The following is a 19,995-nucleotide window of genomic DNA, read 5'->3' as shown; positions in this document are numbered from 1 at the left end:
AGGAATGGGATGAAATTAATGAGGAAGATACGATCTGTATTACAAGCTGGGTCTTTGCAGCTGATACACAATTTATTACATGAATGTAACACTGACTTTAATCATGTGTAGTGAGTAATGGGATGACATTGCAGTGTATTTGTATTTTATTTTAAGAAGGCAAAACCTGTTTTGAAACAAACCAACTCATTTTTTTAACACTGCTTAACTGACAGATGGTCAGAAGAGCCATAACCACCAGGTTAATCACAGATGAGAAAGTATCAATGTAGGTGTGACCCAGTGGCCGCTGCTGGTCTTTCAAGGAGGGGAAGATCATATTTCCGGCCTACATCATAAATGTGTTTGTTTATTTAAATGTAAATTCTACCCTCGTTTCTTTTCAAGAAAATGATCTGTGGCCTTGTCGTGCCTACTAGGCTTCTTTTCCAGGGACTTGACCAGTGTCCTCTCAATGATCAGTTCAGAACAACGGAATGAAAAACTCAATTCAAGATCGCTGATTCGCTCATTCAGCTGTCAATCAAAAAAGGATTCTGCCTCAGACAGCTCATCCAATCATGCAGAAGCCCAGCGTCTGATGGTGTAAAGAGCTGTGGAGCTGTGGGGATGAATGGGGATGAATGAGAAGGAAGTTGCTCCGGTTTCCTGTGATAAGGAGCTGATTCTGAACTAAAGATGAAGCTTTCTAGCTCGTATTTAGTCAATGAAATGTACACACAGCAGTACATAGTTCAACACTTTTTTTTGGTGTGACCTAGAACTGCATCATGGAAGAAAAATTCTGTTTTTGGTGCAACAATTTTACAACCTGGTTTTAGAGAAAATGTTTAAGTAGTGCATTTGAATGATTTTGAGATGAAATGCGTGGCTCGGACTGTCGAAGAAGTAGGCCAACACAATGTGATCTGACTGCGCCTTTACTGGTGCTGCTGAGGCAAGTGTGGTGATCATCTTCACCTGCAGAAGGAATCAGTGACTGCTTTACATGCCACAGCCCTGCTCCACCTTCTGCAACCTCCGCACACTACAAGGGCAAGAACTATTACGACTGAAGACAAGACATTTCATTTTCCTTCATAATCTCGTGTCAGACTTTACAATCAGCACTGCTCCCAATAGACTATTGACCTCATCCTGTACCCTGCACTGTGCAACATATCTGTACCAAGGTCACTTCTGCTTTTTGCACTATTTGGTCATATTTAATCATATTTATTCACTCCATATTACATTATTATATGATACAAGAAGAAATGATCTGCATCGACATTGCAAAATGTATCCAGTCATTCCAATGGCGAGGTTCAGCCACACACCTCAGCACTTTGGGCTGGGTAGTTGGGTAATGTAATATTTATTTTCCAGATTTTATCAGCAAACAGGGCAGAAAACCCACCACACAACAAAGTAGAATTCCTCGGTGTAGTTTTTTCTTTATTATTGCAAAGTGCAAAATCCAATACAAATACGCAAAATGAAATACAATTAGAAACATTGTTGCTTTCAGAACTGAGCGTAAATTCAAAAAGAATCGGATATAAACAGACCAATAATAGAAAAATAAAACATTTTCTTAAAGGGGATCAATCCAAAGTAAAAGCTGATTAACTGCCATACATCAATGGGGCTTTCTTTAATTCCATGAGTTTTAATGAATCAAAGTAAAGCTGCGGTTCTTCTAAACCAGGGGTCTGCAACCCACGGCTCCGGGGCCGCATTCAGCTCTTTAGCCCCTTATCAGTGGCTCCCTGTAGCTTTAGCAAAAAATTATATAAACAATGCGTAAATAACCATTTTTTTTGCACAGTAGACAAGGGAAAACATTTGATCTTGGAGTTCAAGGTGATATTAAAAAAATATTAGGTGAAAGTATGCGTCTCATCCTTGGTCTGCGTCTCATCCTCGGTCTAAGGCCCAGCGCCTTTCCCTGCAGGGGGCTGATCTGGAGCTGGTGACCCGCACTGATGCTGGATAAACCCCCCCCCCCCCCCCCCACAAAAAATAGTGTTTTGTGGACATATTAATTTGATTTCACATGATTATGGCTTACCTGTATGCTTGATATGTGGTAAGAAATTAGCGAACAACCACAATTTTAGGACACTGCGACCACTACTCCTTAAAAAGGTGCAAAGTGTAGTTCCTGGCCACGTGTTCCTAATCTAGGGGGTTGCATTTGACCTTTGCAAGCTTTACTAATTGCATTGATGACACTGTTCAATATTGGTGCACAGTTAGAGGCACAATAAACTGTTTGAGAGGTATAAAATGTCAACAGTAACTACATATAAACCTTTATAAGCTGTGACATCAAATATGTTTTGCGGCTCCAGACAAATTGTATCTGGTGGAAGAGGAGGCAAAATGGCTCCTTTGACAGTAAAGGTTACAGACCCCTGTTCTAAACACATCTAGGAACGTTCTGTTCCAGTATTCTGTCCTGCTCTAGGAAAGCAGATCTCATATTATTGTAAACCAGGGTGCCACATCTACAGTATATTATGAAGTCCTTCCAAAAAGAATGGATGCTTTATTTCAAACACGTGAAACATATATTACATTTGAAGCACTAGTCATTCAAACCCTTTGTATGTTTGTAAAGGAGCATTAGCTTATTAATTCCTACCCCTTCTCCACTTAGTACCCAGTACTAAAGGCTGTCCTACTTCCTGTGTATCCAGTTTTTTTTGTTTGTTATTTTAATACGCTCAACAAAACAAACAATAACCAACAAACAACACAATAACCGCTTGTGTAAAAATAAATAAATGACAAGTATGGCAAAAAAGTGAGAACCCTAGAGTTTGTCATCCCCCTCTTCTTCCATGTACCTTGTAAACACCATCCGTTTGTACTGTTTGAATTTGCTCATGGTCGGACATAGTTCCACACTTTCACTCCACACACTGACAAGCAAACGGTTTATAAAGTTGAGCGTGCATGCAGATGTTTTAGATTCATCAGAGAGATTGCACGAGAACAGTGCTCCTGGGTGTAGTGATCGTAGTAAACAGTAGACGTTCAGGGGTTCGGACCATGATCCGGACCGTGCTCCGGACATCCCGCCTGTGCAGAACAATCAGCCCCTGCACGTTCGCGCTTGTCTGTCAGGTGGGCGTGTTCCGGCGCTGCCATTGGACGAACGCTCTTCTGTTTCCTCCCCGGCTTCCGCTTTCTTTTCATACGCACGCCCAGCCTCTGAATAATGATAATAATGATCAAGATGGCTACTACAGAGCCCTCCGTGCGGTAGCTAAGCTCCAGTTTCATGGAAGCACTCCAAACTGCTATTTCTCACTGTTTAAGTCGTTCGTAGGTGACGGCGGCTCTGCCAGGGACCACGCTATATGGATTAAAACGGGCCGAGAGGAGACAGAAGTCATTGTGTCGCCCGCAGCACTCATTCGGAGGAAGCTAGTAGCAGCTAGCTCTACTTGTCGACCATCTCCGGGTTTAGCTCTCCAGCCAGCGGTGGCTCAGAGGAGTGCGGCGCTCCCCCGTTTTGTGTGCCCAGTGGTCGGACGGAGAGCGTCAGATGGCAGAGCCGAGGAAAGTCCCGTTCGTCACCATCTCGTCCTTCAACACCTCGCCGACGACCCCGGAGTCCAGCAAGAAGCGCCGCCGCGAAGACGAGGCCGTCGACATCACTTTTGGGAAAGATGGAGGTGGAAGTGCCGCGGCGGTCGGGTCAGGAGGCGGAGGTGGTCTGTTCGGCAACGTGAACGCGAAAGGAGGCGACGCCGAGACCGGGGATGCGAAACCCACCGTCCGCCTCAACCTACCGCTGTCCGAGCCAAGTGACCGGGGGTCCTCTGAGTTCAACTACGGCGAGCTGGTCCACCCAACTCTTCCTCAGGTTAGAGATAGGAGACGCACAGTAGACACCATGATGTGACACCATGATGCGAGCAGGAGGGGCCTAACCTGGCATCCCTCCCGAACCTCTGCACTGTTTGGTCTGTGAGGCGGAGATGTCACACAGATATGTTGGTGATCCTGCACAAGTGGTGTCGATAAAGCAGTGACCCGGTGAATATCCACTGTTCTTCTGCCCAGTGTTTATTAATAATGGCCCTGGGCCAAAGTCTGGGCAGGTCGGTGAAGTCAGGAAGTTGTTAGGATGGAAAGTTGCACGTTAAAGGACTATTTCAGCGAGTTTGACATTATGACATTTTGACTTTTATTCCCTAGTATGAGTGTATTTCATATTTAATGTTGGAAACACTGGATCCTGAACCCTGCCTGGTTAATGCTGTGTTTGTGTCATATGGGACAGATGGTAAAGATGGAGAAAACATCCAATGTTAACACCTTTATGCAGTCTCGTTACTGGACAACTTAAGACAGTGGTAGGATTATGAGTGGGGAGTTTTCTCAAGACACAATTTCATATCAATTCTTTGGATGATATATTTGCTGACATCACCAATTAAATTAGATTTTAATCCAGGGTCCTATGAGCAGTATATGACGATATCATCCGCCCATTCAACACAGTTGCACATCAGTTATCATTTATATCAACTCACAAAACACCACAGAAATATGACGTGACCATGTTATTACAGAGCTCTTCCAGACACTTTTAAAATGATATTGATATTTTCACTTTGAATCGACAACATCGGATCGTTGGACTGATATAACGATCCAGTTCATTGCATTGTTACAGCCCTGATGATTACAGAGTTGGTCAGGTGAGGGTTATGAATACTGTTCTTTGACAATGTAACACTGCTACATCCTTTCAGTTCACTCTGGCTAATGAGAGGTGTCCCGATTATACTCTATTTTGAGGCGAAACTATATTATGCAGTGCTGTGTCAGATATATCTGAGTTTTTAGAAAAGTCAAGAGTTTCCCAGTTGTAATTACAACTTGGATGTTGATGTAAACCCTATTTACAGGACTCCGATATGACACGGCTGACGCATCATGTCACCATTTTGTAATGCAGACCGCCTCAGATGTTTAATAGCTCCGTCCAGAGCCGTAGAAGTCGATATACAACTGTCACAGGCGTAGTCGTGCATCTTCAGGTTGTAAAAATCGGTGGATTGCCCCTATAAAAGAAGACCTGACTTATGGGGTGCATCCATTTGTGAGAATAGGCATTATATACCGAAAAACATAAAACAAATGGCTTCCATTTCATTCATTTACCAATTTCTTTTTCATCCCTCAGGTAAAGCATGCAGGTTCCACAGTCCCCAAAGGACTCGCTCCTCCCCTGGACCCCAACGACCCCTTTGCTGATGATGACAGGGAGAGGCGGGAGGTAGAAGAGCTGGCCAAGAAATTTGAGAACAAATATGTGAGTGTTTATAGTCTCAAGATATCAGAATATATCGCCACGGCCATAACTGTGTGGATGCTGTGCATGCAGAAGGATCTTATCTTCTGTGAACACACAAGTGCAGAACCATATAAATGTCACTCAGCTATACGAATTATCTAAACAAAAAAGTTTCATGTTAAAGTTCATAGTGTTTACATTGACATGTTTTTGTGCTTCCCTGTGTTTGCAGGGTGGCGTCCCAAAGAAGAAGAAAAAGGACAGGATGCAGGATCTCATTGACATTGGCTACGGCTACGATGAAACCGACCCCTTCATAGACAATTCGGAGGCGGTGAGTTCCCTTTTTTCCAAAGCACACGCACACATTGTTTCTTAGGGCTTTTGAGGGTGTCAATTTTGTTACTCATTCGTGCGTGAGAAAATGAAGTATACTTAAGTAAAGTATACCACGTTATCAGTGTTGTTGATTCATTTGTTTTTGTATTTCAATTTTTGTTTTGAGTGTGGTGGTAATGGACGGTATTGTCCCACAATGCAGTGTGCAAGGAAATGAGATACTTACTGCTTGAAAGACGTATTGGAGAAATGGCATTAGAAAAGATCTTAGACAGTAATGATTAAAGTTTAAATCTTCAAGAAAACATACATTTGGGGGCGACCTCTGGCTGAGTAGTAAGCGCAGTCGCCCCATGTTAAGAGGCTGCAGGTCCACGGGTTCAACTCCGACCTGCGGCCCTTTGCTGCATGCCCCCCTCACCCCATTTCCTGTCTGTCCTATATAATAAAAGGCTTAAAAGCTGCCCAAAAAAAACAAAACACAAGTTTAATTGTAGCGTTAGTCTTCTCAAGTTGAAGACAAGGATGATTTATCATTACCTTCTTGTAAACTAACAACCAAACAATACTGCAAAGTATAGTCTAAACTGCATAAAGTACAGAATTTTTGTTGTTTTTCTAAGCAGCGGTAAAGGGTTGGCGTACAACACAGTAGTGGAAGGAAACTAACAGTAATTATACTTCTCTCCTGGCTCCAGTATGACGAGCTGGTGCCAGCCTCTCTCACCACAAAACACGGAGGCTTCTACATCAACACAGGCACTCTGCAGTTCCGAGCAGCATCTGACTCTGAGGGAGAACATGCAGGCGCGGATGATAATCGCTTCAAGGTAGGCTCTTGCTTCTCTGCACTTGTACGAACACATGGTAAAGTATACACACGGACAGATTATATCAAATATATCAAGAACGACCGTTATACCACATTGATAACCACGTTTTTTGCACCTGTGTGTAGAAGCTGAAAGACGGCGAGGAGCGGGTGATAAAGAAACGTCGAAAAAAGCAAGATGGTGGAAATCTGGAGGACAAGAAACCCAGGAAGAACAAAGTACCAAAGCCTGGGTGAGGTTTCAATGTTTCCTCAGTGTTTTATCTCAGACTTGCTGTTTTCAAATACTTTCTATGGACACCATATTTCCTCTTTTCACAAGCCAGTTACACGTGCAGATTGTTGTGCCGTCGTAAAGATTGGAACAATAAGCGTCCTTATGGGAAATTAGTCAGGTATATCATGGTTTCCCCTCAGCTCCCTCACCCTGTGAGTTGGACACTACAGATGAATTCCTAAACTGAATGCATGTTCTCTTTAGCCTTGTGAGACTGTCCTGATCTCGCAAGCTTTATTGTATTCTACTCTCAGATCAGTCTGGTAACGTGCGGCGGAGAAAATTTGGAGACGTTTGCCAAGCAACTGAACCAATCAGAGTTGGTTTTTAGGCAGATTTAAGTGTGATGAAGCGAGAAGAGACTGTCCAGTGTAAACAACATGGAGGCTTCTACGTATTAGATGATCAAGCTTTTTTATCTTTGATCCTTCTGTTGGAATATGGACCGGGCTCCTGAAAGTGTGCCCTTTTATCCGTAAATCTGCGCTACAAACATCCTTTACCGACACGTTGTTTACTTTTTGAGCTTTGCCACGATGCTGTTAGTACGTGATGCGCTTTGTTGATCTGATTGGTTGATTTGGCCCGTATGTTGGTGATAGACAGATGGTTTATCCAATCAGCAACCAGTATTTTCAAACCTTCCCAAAAGATCTCCAAACCAGAGTACCCAGATGGATATGCTGAGACAATGAGAATCAGTCCATCTGGCGAAGTCAGGTTGTGTTCTCTGTGCTTGTCAGTTAAATGTCTTTGTGCTTCTTGTGTCTTCTGTTCTGGCAGAGTTTCAGCCCTGAATGTTCATCGGCCAGAAAAGAAAAAGAGGAAGAAGCTGATGAAGGATTCCATCCACCTGGCCAACATGCTGCGTCGCTTCACCAGGGAGAAGGAGGAGATGCGGAAGAAGAACATTGTTCCCGCTGGCCTGCCACGCCCCACTGCCAAAGTGCCCAACGCCAACACTGCACTCCTCAACACCCAGTCCAAGGCTGCTGGCAGCAACGAATGCAATATGGCTGACCTAGCCACCGACCCGGCTGTGATGTCACTGCTGGGCTCAGCCAATAACGACATCCTGCAGGACATGATGGGCGACCTGGACTTTGGGATGCTGGATTCCCCTCAGCCCTCCAGTCCTCTCCAGGGAGAGAACGGCTCCTTTGGGATGGGACATAAAGCAGGGGGCAGCAGAGTGTTACAGGGTAATGTGATGGCCCCGCCTCCTCTGCCCAGCGGACTCCCGGCCCCACTGACAAAGCGCATCGAAGACCTGAGAGCGGTAAGGCCTTCGATATTCATCTGGATCCCGTGTGTTAGATTATGTTTTGATCAGTTGTTTTGTATACAAAGTATTTAAAGAGTATAATCATTTCCCAGAGCCCAAAGTGATTTTGTTGTTTAATCTGACCAACACCCAAAGATATTTAGGATTGGATACTGATGAGATTTTATTGATTCCAAATTAACAAAATGGATTGTGCTTATCAGTCCAATTCTGATTCCTAATCACAATTTTCTGTAATTCTTTGTCTTGGAAATATTTTTGCATGGGCAACATTACAGGCTGCAGCGCTGTTGTCATCTTAAATCTTGTAATAAGCCGCGCTTTGGACCATTCCTCCCTCTGCACCATGACTTTTTTCCAGCAACGTAGATGCACGAGTTTGACATTATTGTTTTGCAATGAACTGTCAGATAAACATGCTGGCACTGAAAGAAATTGATAAGCTCGGAGACATACCATTCAGATTACAATTTGTTACCGGATCTCAACCTGAACCGGTAACAAATTGTTCACACTGGACAATAACAACATCCTTTGTTCAACAACCCTTTGGAACAACGTCGTTGTTATGGCTGTTCTATGTGACTGCCGCAGAAAACCATCTTTTTCCTGTTTAGCACAAAGGGGTTAAACATTTCAATATCCTCATCCCTTTTTGTCCAAAACACTCTTTCAGAATTGTGACCAGCGTTAGTTGTGACATTGCTTAAACTTTCCTAATGCTTGTCCCTTGACGCAGGCGTCCCGTCTGTTCGACGCAGAGGGCAGGAAGAAGTTCTTCACACTGGACATGAACAACATCCTACTGGAGTGAGTACAGTCCAGATTCTGCAGTGAGATAAACTACAAATGTAAGTCTATGTTAATCTCTGTGTCTGTCTGTATGTGTGCGTGTCAGCATTGAGTTGCAGGTTCAGGAGCAGCCTGCAGAGGTGCGTTCAGTGGTCTACTCCCACCTGGAGGTCTTTGTGCCCTGCAATAAAGAAGCGCTGCTCAAACGCCTTAAGAAGCTCAGCCTCAACATACAGGTGTGTGGGAGTGACTGATATTATTCTCAGACAAGGCCACAATACAAAGTCCTGTACAAGTGCTGACATGAGGACATTCTTCTCATTAGATCTGGAAGGACAAAGGATTTGCTTTTAAAACAGTAACCTGCAGAATTCAGTTCAGTCGCAGGGACTCGTCGTAAAGTAAACGTATAAAATAATCCTCCACTTTCAGTTTGTTTTTTATGTAACTGATCAGATGACGCCTAGAGGGTTTTGTTGCTCAGTATTTTACAGGACATAAGAATTAGTCTCTGAGCCTCTGTGCTGGCAGGTGCGTCTAAATGTAACATTGGTGTGAAAGCACTCATTGTCTCTGTTACTGCTGCGTCTGCTTGCTGCCTGCCTGTTACCTGATTCTATATTTAGCAATGTGAGTTTGATTTCTGACTGTGCTTATCCCCGTCGCCTAGGATGACCGTCTTCGAACACCCCTGCTGAAGCTGAAGCTGGCAGTGTGCAGCGTGATGCCGGAGCAGATTGCTCGATACAACATGGACTGCATCGCTAAAGTGGCAAAGTAAGGACAACACTTGTTTTGTCACAGTCGTCGTATTTGTTTCCTTTTTTACGTATCTGAGCTGTGAGGTGTTTATTTCTGTGCTCATAGGCAGCAGTCTGGGGAGGGAGAGAAAAACGGGTCAGAGGATGATGATGAGGAGAAACCAGGGAAGAGGGTGATGGGCCCTCGAAAGAAGTTTGTCTGGGATGACAAACTCAGGTCAGTTTCTTATGCGAGTGGGAATGAATGTACCTGTGGTGATTACGTTCTTCTTTTCAGGTCATGGTCATTAGTTTGCTGTTTTTTGTGATGGTGTATTTGGATGATGTGTGCTTTCCAGGTTATTGCTGTGTAACCTGGTGCGGGTGAAGCTGGGCTGCTATGAGCTGGAGGGCAAGAACTCCCTGTCTCTAGAAGACTACCTCAAAGCCTTCATGGAAACGGAAGTGAAACCTCTCTGGCCTAAAGGCTGGATGCAGGCAAGGTGTGTGTCTCGCAAAGACTATTTCGTTTTACAGTTCTTCTCGACCGCAGGAACTTTCCTCAGGGACGAGGAAGCTTTTGTGTAACTCGTCATTTCTACCCGAGGGACCAGGGTCTAATGAGTTCTGGGGCCTGTTTACCCCTAAAATAGTCCCTGCTCAGAGGGCAGTGCTCTCTGAAAGGACATTAACCTTCGGGGTGGGGCTTACGGGGATGACTGTTGCCGGTTGAACACACACAACGCCGCAGCTTCAACTCCTTACTGCTTCATTCATAAAACAAGGAAGTACTCTGGTATATTACGACCTTGATAACATTCAAAGGTCAGGCTTTGCCGTCAAAGGTTTCCCGACTCATTTAAAACAAGACCCAGACAGATAAGATGGTGCGTTTATGCTGATCTGCAGGGCAGGCTGCAGAGAATGGTGTGTGCAGTGAGCTCAGGCGGGGAGGGAGAGAGAGCAGAGCGGCACGGTGCTGCGTCTGAGAAATACAACATTCTTTTCTAATTGTTTCACAGCAGTTATATTCAAAAGCACAAATAAGTAAACAAACAACCGATGATTTACAGTGGAGACAGACACACAGAGTTTTATTTTACTCCTCTGCATTTCATTCTTTACATCCAGTGTGCAGCAGTAAATGATGCAGCAGTAAATGCCATGGCAGTAGGACAAAATGTCTGCCACCACCAGCAGCCCTCGTCCCATCATGTTGCTGTATTAAACAGCAGATAATGAACTGAAGCACCCAAATAGATCTTCTCGTTATTGTTTTCCTCCAGGGACTTAAAACCCATGAGAACCTATTAAAAGGCCTATTAGAGTATTTACAATATCTACCTGCTGTATAATGGCTTCAACAATAGATTTAACTTGCTTTTACTGACTAGCTCATGATCTACAGGATACATTCTAACATGTATATTTCTGTTTACAGGATGCTGTTCAAAGAGAGCATCATGGTCCATGGTCACCTGACAGGCTACACGTGAGTCACTTTTTATGAACGGATGTCTCCGGGACTAACTCTGACTTGTGCAGCTTGTTCTCACTTTGTTGTTTTGGTTTTCTTTCACTCCAGAGCAAAGAAGAAGATGGTCACTACTCCCAAGGCCAGGCCAAAGGTTAGACTTGACTTTTACTTCAACCTTAAAGGCTTTAGTTTTTGATAAAGATACGGCTGCATGTTATTATGGCACTCATCTGACCGCCAACATTAATCTCAAACATTACAAACCTTTAAAGCTGCCGTCAAAGTTCTTATTAAAAGATAGGTTCATGTTCTCTTAAGTCTGGCCCAAAACAATACACACATGCCCACATGAATGCTTCAACAGTTTTTGTTCGCTTTGATCCCTCATTATATACAGTTGTCAATGTAAATGATGAAGGATAAAAGAGCAGAGGTTGGGCTGAGGTGCACATCACTGCTTGTGTGTCCAGGGCCTAACTATCTCGCTCAGTGGCTGAAGCACATTATGTCCTCTTTAAGGGTACGTCTACAAGATCGGAAACAACCTTTTTTTCTCCGTCGTTCTTAAGTGTTCCGTCCACATGCACTCGGCTCAAGAAATATCTGCGTCCACACGAAACCAGAGAATCTGGCTAAAATCGCTGTAGTACCAGTGTAGTACACATGCCAGGCTTGGGTGTGGCACTGTAACTGTCACAGAAATACACCAGCACGGAGAAGAAGAGACGCTGTTGTGTATAATCCTAATACAAACACCGGAGAGTCTCTCTCCAAATCTGGTGACCTCCCAAATCCTCCTCCACCCTAGAGAGAAATGTGTCTCTGTTTCTGGTGTTAGTGGGGACAAATCACTCTGCAGTTAGTGTCCTCAACGAGCAGAGGGTGCTGCTGTGAGCCCCTTCCCTGTCCCAAAGCACTTATAGAAGGGCACTGTCTCACTCCTTTTTTTCTTTTATTTATAAAAAGCTACTAGGGACCAATTTTTTCAAACGTTTTCAAATATTCAATAGATGGTGGGCCAAAACGATACTTAGGTTGTGCGGTTACAGGAAAACGTGTCTTTGTGTGGACGGGCCCTCAACCATGAGAATATCTGTTACTCAGTTTGTAATGTTTCTGTGTAATCTGTACTTCCAGGAGGCGGTGTGGGTTCAGCGGTCCACACCTTCAGCAGGTGCCACTTCCTCCCCTGCAGTCCAGGTTGCCAAGCGACCACCTCCGTCACCGTCTGAGCCCATATGTCTCGATTCCCTCGACGAGGATCTGACAGCTCCCTCGCTGGACTCAATCTCCCAGGCCCTGGCCATCCTTGGCAACGCAGCCAAGGGCCTGGCCCACGGGGACAGCCCCCCGTCCCCGGACGGACCCAAGGCTGCCAGCAAGCCCTCTTCACTCCATGCCTCACCACTCATCCAGCAGCAGAAAAACAACTCACTCAGTACTCCCAGCTCCAGTACACCTCACTACATCTCTACCTCGTCGTCTTCCTCCACCCCTCTGTCTCGGCCTCTCAACATCACGTCCTCGCCTCTGTCCTCAGTGAGGGTGGATGCCATGGGGATCGTTAAGGGGGCGGTGCAAGCACACAGACACTCAGTGTTGAACACTCAGAGAACTTTGGCTGTGGGTGTGGCTAAAGCCAACATGCCTGCCTCAGCGTCACCCAAACCACGTCCACCACCCACTGCGTCTCCGCTTGTGCCCCCAGGATCAAAGACGGGGGTCTCCACCCCCACTTCTAGCCTTCTCAAAGGCAGCAATAATAAAGCCACCAGCGGTGACACTATTATCATCACATCGCCTCAGTCTCGGCCACACACCCTCATATCCTCCTCACACATGACCCCCAAAACCTTCCAGACGCCTCGCCTGCCCCATACCCCTCAGAGTAAATCCTCCCCCTCTCTTTCTCAGACTCTCTCTGGAGTTCAGTCCCAGCCACAGTCTAACTTCATTACCCCTATGCACGCTACTCTCACCAAATCCACCCACAGCAGCATCCCTCCGATCGTCAAACTCACTCCCCGCACCCTCAACCTCGCCGTGACCACTACCACCTCCGCATCTCCCTCCATCTCTCAAAACCCCAGGTCTCAGGCTACCACCATACACCAGTACTCTACCAAAAGCCCAGCAGGGTTCCGCCCGCAGTTCTCAGGTGCCCAAGGAGGAGCAACCAAGCCGGGGCAAGGCAGCTACACTCTTTCAGGCAGCCAGAAGACCACCACCAACGCCAGCCTTATTAACACCATATCCATAAGCAAGCATTCAGGATCCAGTGCCTCCCCCGCAATAGCCTCTGTCAACGCAGGTCAGCGTCAGAGGACAGGGGGCGGGACACCTCAGGGGGCCAAGCCAGTCACGTCTGTCATATCCTCATCTGTCTCTTCTCAGTTACCACAGGTTTGTACTGATAGCATGTCCAGATTAGTAACCTGCAGCGTGTTCTTCCTTCTGTCCAAATGAATTATTATCCAGCACATTTATATATATGTCCTCCACTTTTGTCCCCATCAGTCTCAGAAGTTTCATTGTGTTAAAGGTTGAATATGGAGAATAAGCAGAACACCACCATTTAGTGTCTCAAGATCGTAGTCGCAACAACAAAAATGAATTCCAGCAGTTGGGTTGCCAGGTTCGTTGCTGAGTGTGTCAAGTGAGGAGACAGGAGAGCAGAGTCTGTTAGAGCCTGTTTGAACCCATCCCCAGCACCATAAAAACAAGTATGAGAGGAGTTGACAGTTAGCGTTAGCCGTTAGCGTTAGCCGTTCCAGCTAAGTAAAGATGGAAGTGATGTTAGCGATCAAGGAGAAACGTAGCCATTTGGGCGTGTGTTTGAATGCCGTGGACCTCGCCCCCTTTGCTGAGGCTTTCACCCAGTGCCAGCCTACAGTAGCTGCACCGAACAACAGACAACCCTGGCCACCAGCAACGCCCAACACTATTGGCTGCTACCATGGAAACAGAACGGGAAAGAAAGTCGTTGTCAAACTCTTCAAAAATTTTAGAATATTTATGCAAACTAAAAAAAATTTATGGAAAAGCAATACTTTCATTCTCTGCCCCGAGGGAGTATTCTTCTTTTTTTAGATCTAAATATAGCTTTTGAATTCTACATATTCAACCTTTAATGCTACTTATACTTTTGTATAGATTCTGAGAACTGCTAACTGCTGGAAAATATTTGAAGAGTTGGGAAAACTGATCTCTGCTGTGTTATCAGAACAGAGCATTGCAGAGGTGTTGTCCACTTTACCGCCCTGTTGTTTTGTGCTCATAAACAGTGTTTTCTGACACGATATCTAGAGTTTGTACTTGGTATTAAACGTATGCGATGATGTTGCTGCTCAGGTCTCCACAGCAGGTAGCAGCAGTCTCATCGGCTCACCCTCGTCTCTTCCCCTGGGCTTCGGGATGCTCGGGGGCCTGGTGCCCGTATCCCTGCCCTTCCAGTTCCCCTCGATGCTAAACCTGTCTACACTGGGCACCGCAGGCTCCAGTACAGCAACCAGCGGCTCTGCAGCCAGTAGCAATGCAACGTTGTCTACCCTGACCCAGAGTAAGTGATGCTTGCAGGCCAAAACAGCGGATACTCCCTATATCATTTAAATAATGCACCACACACGCATCTACACTCAAATCTAATATTGTCACTTTGATTGAAGTGGAATCTTATGTTTTGACGCAGTAGGCAGACGTTGCCTTGCTGTTGTCTAGTTTTGGCGTTCCTGTATAGGTTTTGTTTTGTGTTGTATGTTCTAGCATCTTGTTTTATCACCATATTGTGTGTCAGATGTAAGCTTGTGATTTTTCTCCTGTTTGACATTATTCCATTTTGTTTGCTTCATTTCTCCAAACTTCTCCTTTCTTCTCTTTTTCACCAAAATGATCCTGTATGGGTCACCTCCCCCACCCCGCCTCGTTATTCTTCTATCTTTATCCCCCCCTCTCTTTGGCTGTCATTCCCTTGTCCTTCACCTCTGTACCATCTTGCTCTCTCCCTCCTTTGCTCCCTGTCTTTGGTTTCTGTCCCTCCCTCATCTCCCTCCCCTCCATGTCTCTTGTTCCCCTGTCCTGTCTCCTCAGATCTGTATAAGAGTCTCCAGTCAGGGTCTCAGGTTGCTCTGCCTCCTCACTTGCAGCTCGCTTTCTCAGGTAAAATCTGACCCTCCCTCCACCTTCACAGCCTACCCCCCTCCGCGCCTTTCCTCTTCTCTTTTCAAGTGTCTGGTGTTCCGTCTCGGTTGTCCTGTTCTGTTCTCTGCTCGTCTGTTGGTGGCAGCATGCCTTTTCTGTAGTCATTTTATCTGCCCAATCTCTGTGGTGTCTTTTTGTCTATCAATGCTTCACGCTGACATTTCAAGAACTGCGTTATTCCTGTCCAGATGTCAGTCAAAGCCAGGGAGGAGATGCTAAGAGGAAGACGCTATGATCCAGCTGGATTTCAGCGCCCGGGGGATGCTGTCTAATGAAAAGACCACGTGCTGGGACGAGTCTGGATGGAACGTGACTTTGAGTGACGGATGGATAGGGGTCTGAAAGGAGGATTGGGTTACACATAAGGTGGAGACTGCGATTGTGGAGAAAGATTATTTGAACTCGGCACCCAAACAAATAACCTTCCTTCAGACTGTTAGCATGCATCAGATTCACTGTCCCCCTCACTGCCTTTCTCTTTATGCACTCATGGCCTTCCCCGTGCTGCGCACAGGCAGGAGCATAGTAGTGTTGTGTGGCTCAGTCTGAGGGCTGTGTATGAACACTCAGCTCACACACAGAACAGACAGCAGGCCGCGGGGAGATATTTGCTGAATTTGAGAAGTGTATTTAAGTAGAATTGCAGAATCCACCTTTTATAAGATGTTTGATCAGCGATCAATTCAACTTTTCATGAATGCCACAGTTAAATATAACGTTTTTAAATAATTTGATACTATTCTTCATAGAATTGATAAAAGACAAACACAGTTTGTCGATGTTTACAACATAGACCTATATCACTGTGGACAGGGAGAACGAATGAATGGGGTTTTTAGGTGAATGTGTGTGTGGGAGTGTGAGAGTGTGTGTTTGGTAGGTGGGATTGAAGGTGTGCCTTTTGTATGTCTCCCTCTCTGATGCATGGTCAGTGTGTCTATTCGGTGCTGTTTTTATCATGTAATTATCACTGATACCTGTAAGAAATGTAAACTGCAAATAGAATGAGCATTTTTCCAATGAGAGCTGTACACTTTTTCATTGTACTTGAATTCATTTGTTTCTGTATAGAACCTGCTTTTAATTAAAATCTTTCCCTCCACAATGGAGTTATTTGATGCAAGTTTGAAATACTTTGACAGGGTCTCACATTCAAGTCAAGTGAGTCTGATGCTTTTAGGAGTAAGAACCACGTTTCCTCTGATCACCGATCTTAAGGTAGTGTGTGTGTGTGTAACAGGATCTAACAAAAGTGAGGCACACAAACACCACACATTAATGGGCAGTGTAGATTTAATTGACACCTTGATTTGGCTACTAAATCAAACTATTAATGAACCCTAACTTAACCCAGTAATGACAAATTTGAAAACATTTAACAATGACACAACTTTTGACATCAGATTACCAGAGTCCAACAAATGACAAGCAAGACAAAAATAATACAAAAGGAAAAAGGGTCTGTGCCAATCTAAGCAGTTTGTGAAAGACTATGAAGGGAACTTGAACTGGCAGTGTGAGAAGGTCAGGATTGGCCGGCCCTCCCAGAGCTTCTTCCAGATGATTGTCCCCTCAAAACATTGTCTCCTCATTCTTGCCTGTTGGAACCTATTTGACCAGAGGCCTGGTCTTATCGTCATCACCACACTGGTGGGCTTTGTACTTTTTTACCTCAGCCATATACTTTGACCAAGCATCGCTCTTGCCGGGCTCAGCCTGCAGGAGAGGAAACAAAGTGATTAATGGTGAAGTCAAAAGTGCACCGTTTAAAAGTTGACACCAGCAAACCCCACTTACCTCTGTGTCGTTTTTCTGCTTCTTCGCAACCATGCCAGTCTTTAGGAACACACCGCCTCTGCGCTTCCCCACCTGGGTTAGGGGATAGAAGACTGAAACCGTTACAGGAGCCCTTGCAGATGGACTGTCAATGAAGGAGACTACACCAGAGCAGGTCTACATTTAGTCTCTTGCCGCACCACCAGCAAAACCATCACTGAGGAGCATCCCTTGTTCTTCACTGGTCTAAAAATATTACATATTGCCAGAATGTGTTCAGAAAACATTGCAAGTAAACACCAGCACTGGCATGTGTGAAATGATACAGGCAATTAAGACTGAAATATCGGCCATTATTTCAGGATGTAAGAACTGCAGTGCCGGATAGAGTAAGACGGTCAATGGGTGCATGGTGCTTCAATTTGGATGTGTGTTTAACTACTGCTATCTCATCTTACAACTGCCAAACCCCTTACAAAGCTCGCCACGGGAGGGGGCTTCTTTTCCACTGATGCCTGTCCTTGCTCGGGGGCACTGGCTTCTCCACTTGTTTGCTGCTGCCTCCTCTCTTTCTCCTCCTCCATCTTCTTCTTGAACATCTCCATGAAGCTGCCGTCGTTAGCGAACGCGTTGCCCCCGGGCCCCGTGGCGTTGCTTGCTGCCGGTGCGGGGCTGCTGGAGCGGGACCCGGGGCTGCCGCAGCTGGAGTCGCTACTACTACTACTGCTGCTGCTGCTGCTCCTACCGCCGCCGCTCGTTTGAGGTTTTTTGCCGTGTGCGCGCTTTGGATCCATGTTGCTGTGAGTGGTGCTCATAAACAGCTACAGTTCAAACAGAGACCCTGGTAGCTATGGCTTTGTCGCGAAGCTGGCCCTCGAACAACACCGCCAATACGCTGAAAAACGGGCCGGACTCCACCAGCCGTACAGTACAAAAAGCCCAGGAGCCAATCCACCGACACAGCTATACAGTCCGGTTGAGAAGTCAATGAAAAATACTGCGAAATAAAAAAGGCTTCCCGACGTCAGCTCTGTAGCTCATAGCCCTGAACAACAACAGGAGCAGGCGCTGGTCCGATGCTAACGCGGCTAATACTGCGGGCTAATGTCCGTAAGGCCGTCTCTCAGCTTAAACCTCCAGTTCATGTGTGAGGTGTATCCAAATATACTAATACATTTAAAGCGTCCAACAGAGTTTAAATACCTGCACCAAATACTGAGCTCGGCAGTTTTTACCAACGCTTTTCGCTAACTTTCGCCACCTAGCACTAGCTGTCGGCCATGTTTAAATTCTACTGATGACGTCACGCTGTGGCGGAAGTGAAGCTCGTGTTTCAAAAACATGGAAATCTTTAATTTATTCATAGAAAGTTAATATTTTTATATAATTGTATGTATGTATGTATGTATATATATATATATATATATATATATATATATATATAGTATGTATATATATATGGTTGAATATACAGATATTTTTTAAAACCCTGATTATTTATTCTCTTTTTTCAATGCATTGTCCATTGTCAATTTGATGTTGTCTGATTTGTTGTATTTGATATTTTTGTGTCATTGTTAAAAAAAGTTTAAAAAGAATGTACTTACTGGGTAATTGATTTTACTACTGTTGCTGTCGTGCTTTGCTGGGGTTGAATCATCCAAACATGTTGCACCGCCTTTATACAATATAGGTGCACATATACTTCTCCTCCAGACACGTTTAAAGTATGTAAAGTCAATCTGCTATGGTTCATTTTGTTTTGTCCAACATGGTTTTCACAAAACAAGCATACCTACTCTTCCCCCTCATTGAGGAATTCTGGAGCTGGCCTTGTAGTCCAGTCAATTCATGAAAAAAGGTTGAACACACTGTAACAGAAGCAAACTCAACTGATTCTGTATCCTTGATGTGTCCTGAGTAAGGGGGCTAAGCCCAGAAGAATCCCAATAGGGGGAGGTTTCAGTAAGACCCATTTAAGTTTCAAAAAGACCCAAATATACCATATGCATTCGCCTATTCATTGTTTTTTTCACATGAAAATGACCGAGTTACTTACATCAAGACAAACAATACATGTAATACAAGTTTTTTTAAATAGTTTGTTCACATCGGCAAATGGGGCCTAATCTAATTCATATGTGCTATTTTTCATAAATACCAAAACAGATCTAAACATTAGGTAAAGCCTGGTGAAAATGTCTGGTTGGATCTTGTTCACATCCTCAGAGGCGGATTAATGCACAGGCTGACCTAGGCTGCAGCCTAGGGGCCCCAGGTGTGCAGCTGCATTGGCCAATTCTTTTTTAAATTTACTACACTGGGGAAAAAAACTATTGGGGCCCTTAGAAATTAAGTCACTGATTGAATAGATATGGGAAACATTTACCCAATCAGCTGCCATCATGCGGCCGGGTTCATGAGGTCATTTGTTAAATGACATGTCACTCACTGTTATTAGACAGTACAGCGGCAAAGTGTCCGAAAAGAAATGTGATAGCAGAGCATGAAAAAGAAAAACACAACAACTGAAAGAACAATGGGGCCAAGATCTACTGAAGAAAATTCCAAAATTGACAAGATTTTTCAAGGTTACAGACTCTTCTTCTGTTCTAGCAGAGTTTTTTTTCCTGACAAAGTATGATTAATAATGTGTGTGTGTGTGTGTGTGTGTGTGTGTGGGGGGGGGCAAACAAACAGCAGCCTAGGGGCCCACGACCACCTTAATCCGCCCCTGCACATACTTACTCAGGACATATTGAGGATACATAATCAGTTGAGTTTGCTCTCTTCCCATTTGTTTCCTAAAATGACTGCACTAAATGTGAAATGTAGTCTTTGGTACACAAGTTTCAAGGAGAAATGCTCAGCCATGACATTGATGCTCATCGCGCTCATGATACGTCTTGTAGCTTATAAACACATCTTAATAAGGTGAAAACTTGATTTTCATTGGAGGGGATTTTCTTTAATCTACGGCT

General features: G+C 44.8%; 2 protein-coding genes across 2 annotated transcripts; one reads left to right on the top strand and one right to left on the bottom strand.

Annotated features, from left to right (window-relative positions):
* The first annotated feature begins 3,234 nt into the window (after positions 1–3,234).
* Positions 3,235–16,310, top strand: ubn2b (ubinuclein 2b). Its single transcript, XM_083931959.1, has 17 exons — positions 3,235–3,859; positions 5,189–5,317; positions 5,532–5,633; positions 6,337–6,468; positions 6,597–6,703; positions 7,531–8,026; positions 8,772–8,842; positions 8,931–9,060; positions 9,495–9,601; positions 9,692–9,802; positions 9,924–10,067; positions 11,006–11,056; positions 11,150–11,192; positions 12,179–13,444; positions 14,393–14,600; positions 15,128–15,196; positions 15,427–16,310. The coding sequence occupies exons 1-17, from the start codon at positions 3,539–3,541 to the stop codon at positions 15,471–15,473; spliced, it is 3,534 nt and encodes a 1,177-aa protein (XP_083788085.1). The 5' UTR covers positions 3,235–3,538; the 3' UTR covers positions 15,474–16,310.
* Positions 16,311–16,524: 214 nt separating this feature from the next.
* Positions 16,525–18,310, bottom strand: trir (telomerase RNA component interacting RNase). Its single transcript, XM_083930760.1, has 3 exons — positions 17,491–18,310; positions 17,036–17,107; positions 16,525–16,954 (listed from the first exon to the last, which is right to left on the bottom strand). The coding sequence occupies exons 1-3, from the start codon at positions 17,827–17,829 to the stop codon at positions 16,847–16,849; spliced, it is 519 nt and encodes a 172-aa protein (XP_083786886.1). The 5' UTR covers positions 17,830–18,310; the 3' UTR covers positions 16,525–16,846.
* Positions 18,311–19,995: the final 1,685 nt, after the last annotated feature.

The sequence above is a fragment of the Echiichthys vipera genome, assembly GCF_963691815.1.
Source record: "Echiichthys vipera genome assembly, chromosome: 17".
Lineage (NCBI taxonomy): Eukaryota > Metazoa > Chordata > Actinopteri > Perciformes > Trachinidae > Echiichthys > Echiichthys vipera.
Note: the sequence above shows the minus strand (reverse complement) of the source record. Positions and strands in the feature narration are given on the sequence as shown.

Excerpts from the sequence above, each read along its gene's own strand:
- ubn2b (XM_083931959.1), top strand. The coding sequence starts at position 3,539 with ATGGCAGAGCCGAGGAAAGTCCCGTTCGTCACCATCTCGTCCTTCAAC. Across the intron at positions 11,057-11,149 it reads GGTCACCTGACAGGCTACAC|AGCAAAGAAGAAGATGGTCA; the intron begins GTGAGTCACTTT and ends CTTTCACTCCAG. Across the intron at positions 14,601-15,127 it reads GTTGTCTACCCTGACCCAGA|ATCTGTATAAGAGTCTCCAG; the intron begins GTAAGTGATGCT and ends CTGTCTCCTCAG.
- trir (XM_083930760.1), bottom strand. The coding sequence starts at position 17,829 with ATGAGCACCACTCACAGCAACATGGATCCAAAGCGCGCACACGGCAAA. Across the intron at positions 17,108-17,490 it reads CCCCTCCCGTGGCGAGCTTT|GTGGGGAAGCGCAGAGGCGG; the intron begins GTAAGGGGTTTG and ends CCCCTAACCCAG. Across the intron at positions 16,955-17,035 it reads AGCAGAAAAACGACACAGAG|GCTGAGCCCGGCAAGAGCGA; the intron begins GTAAGTGGGGTT and ends CCTCTCCTGCAG.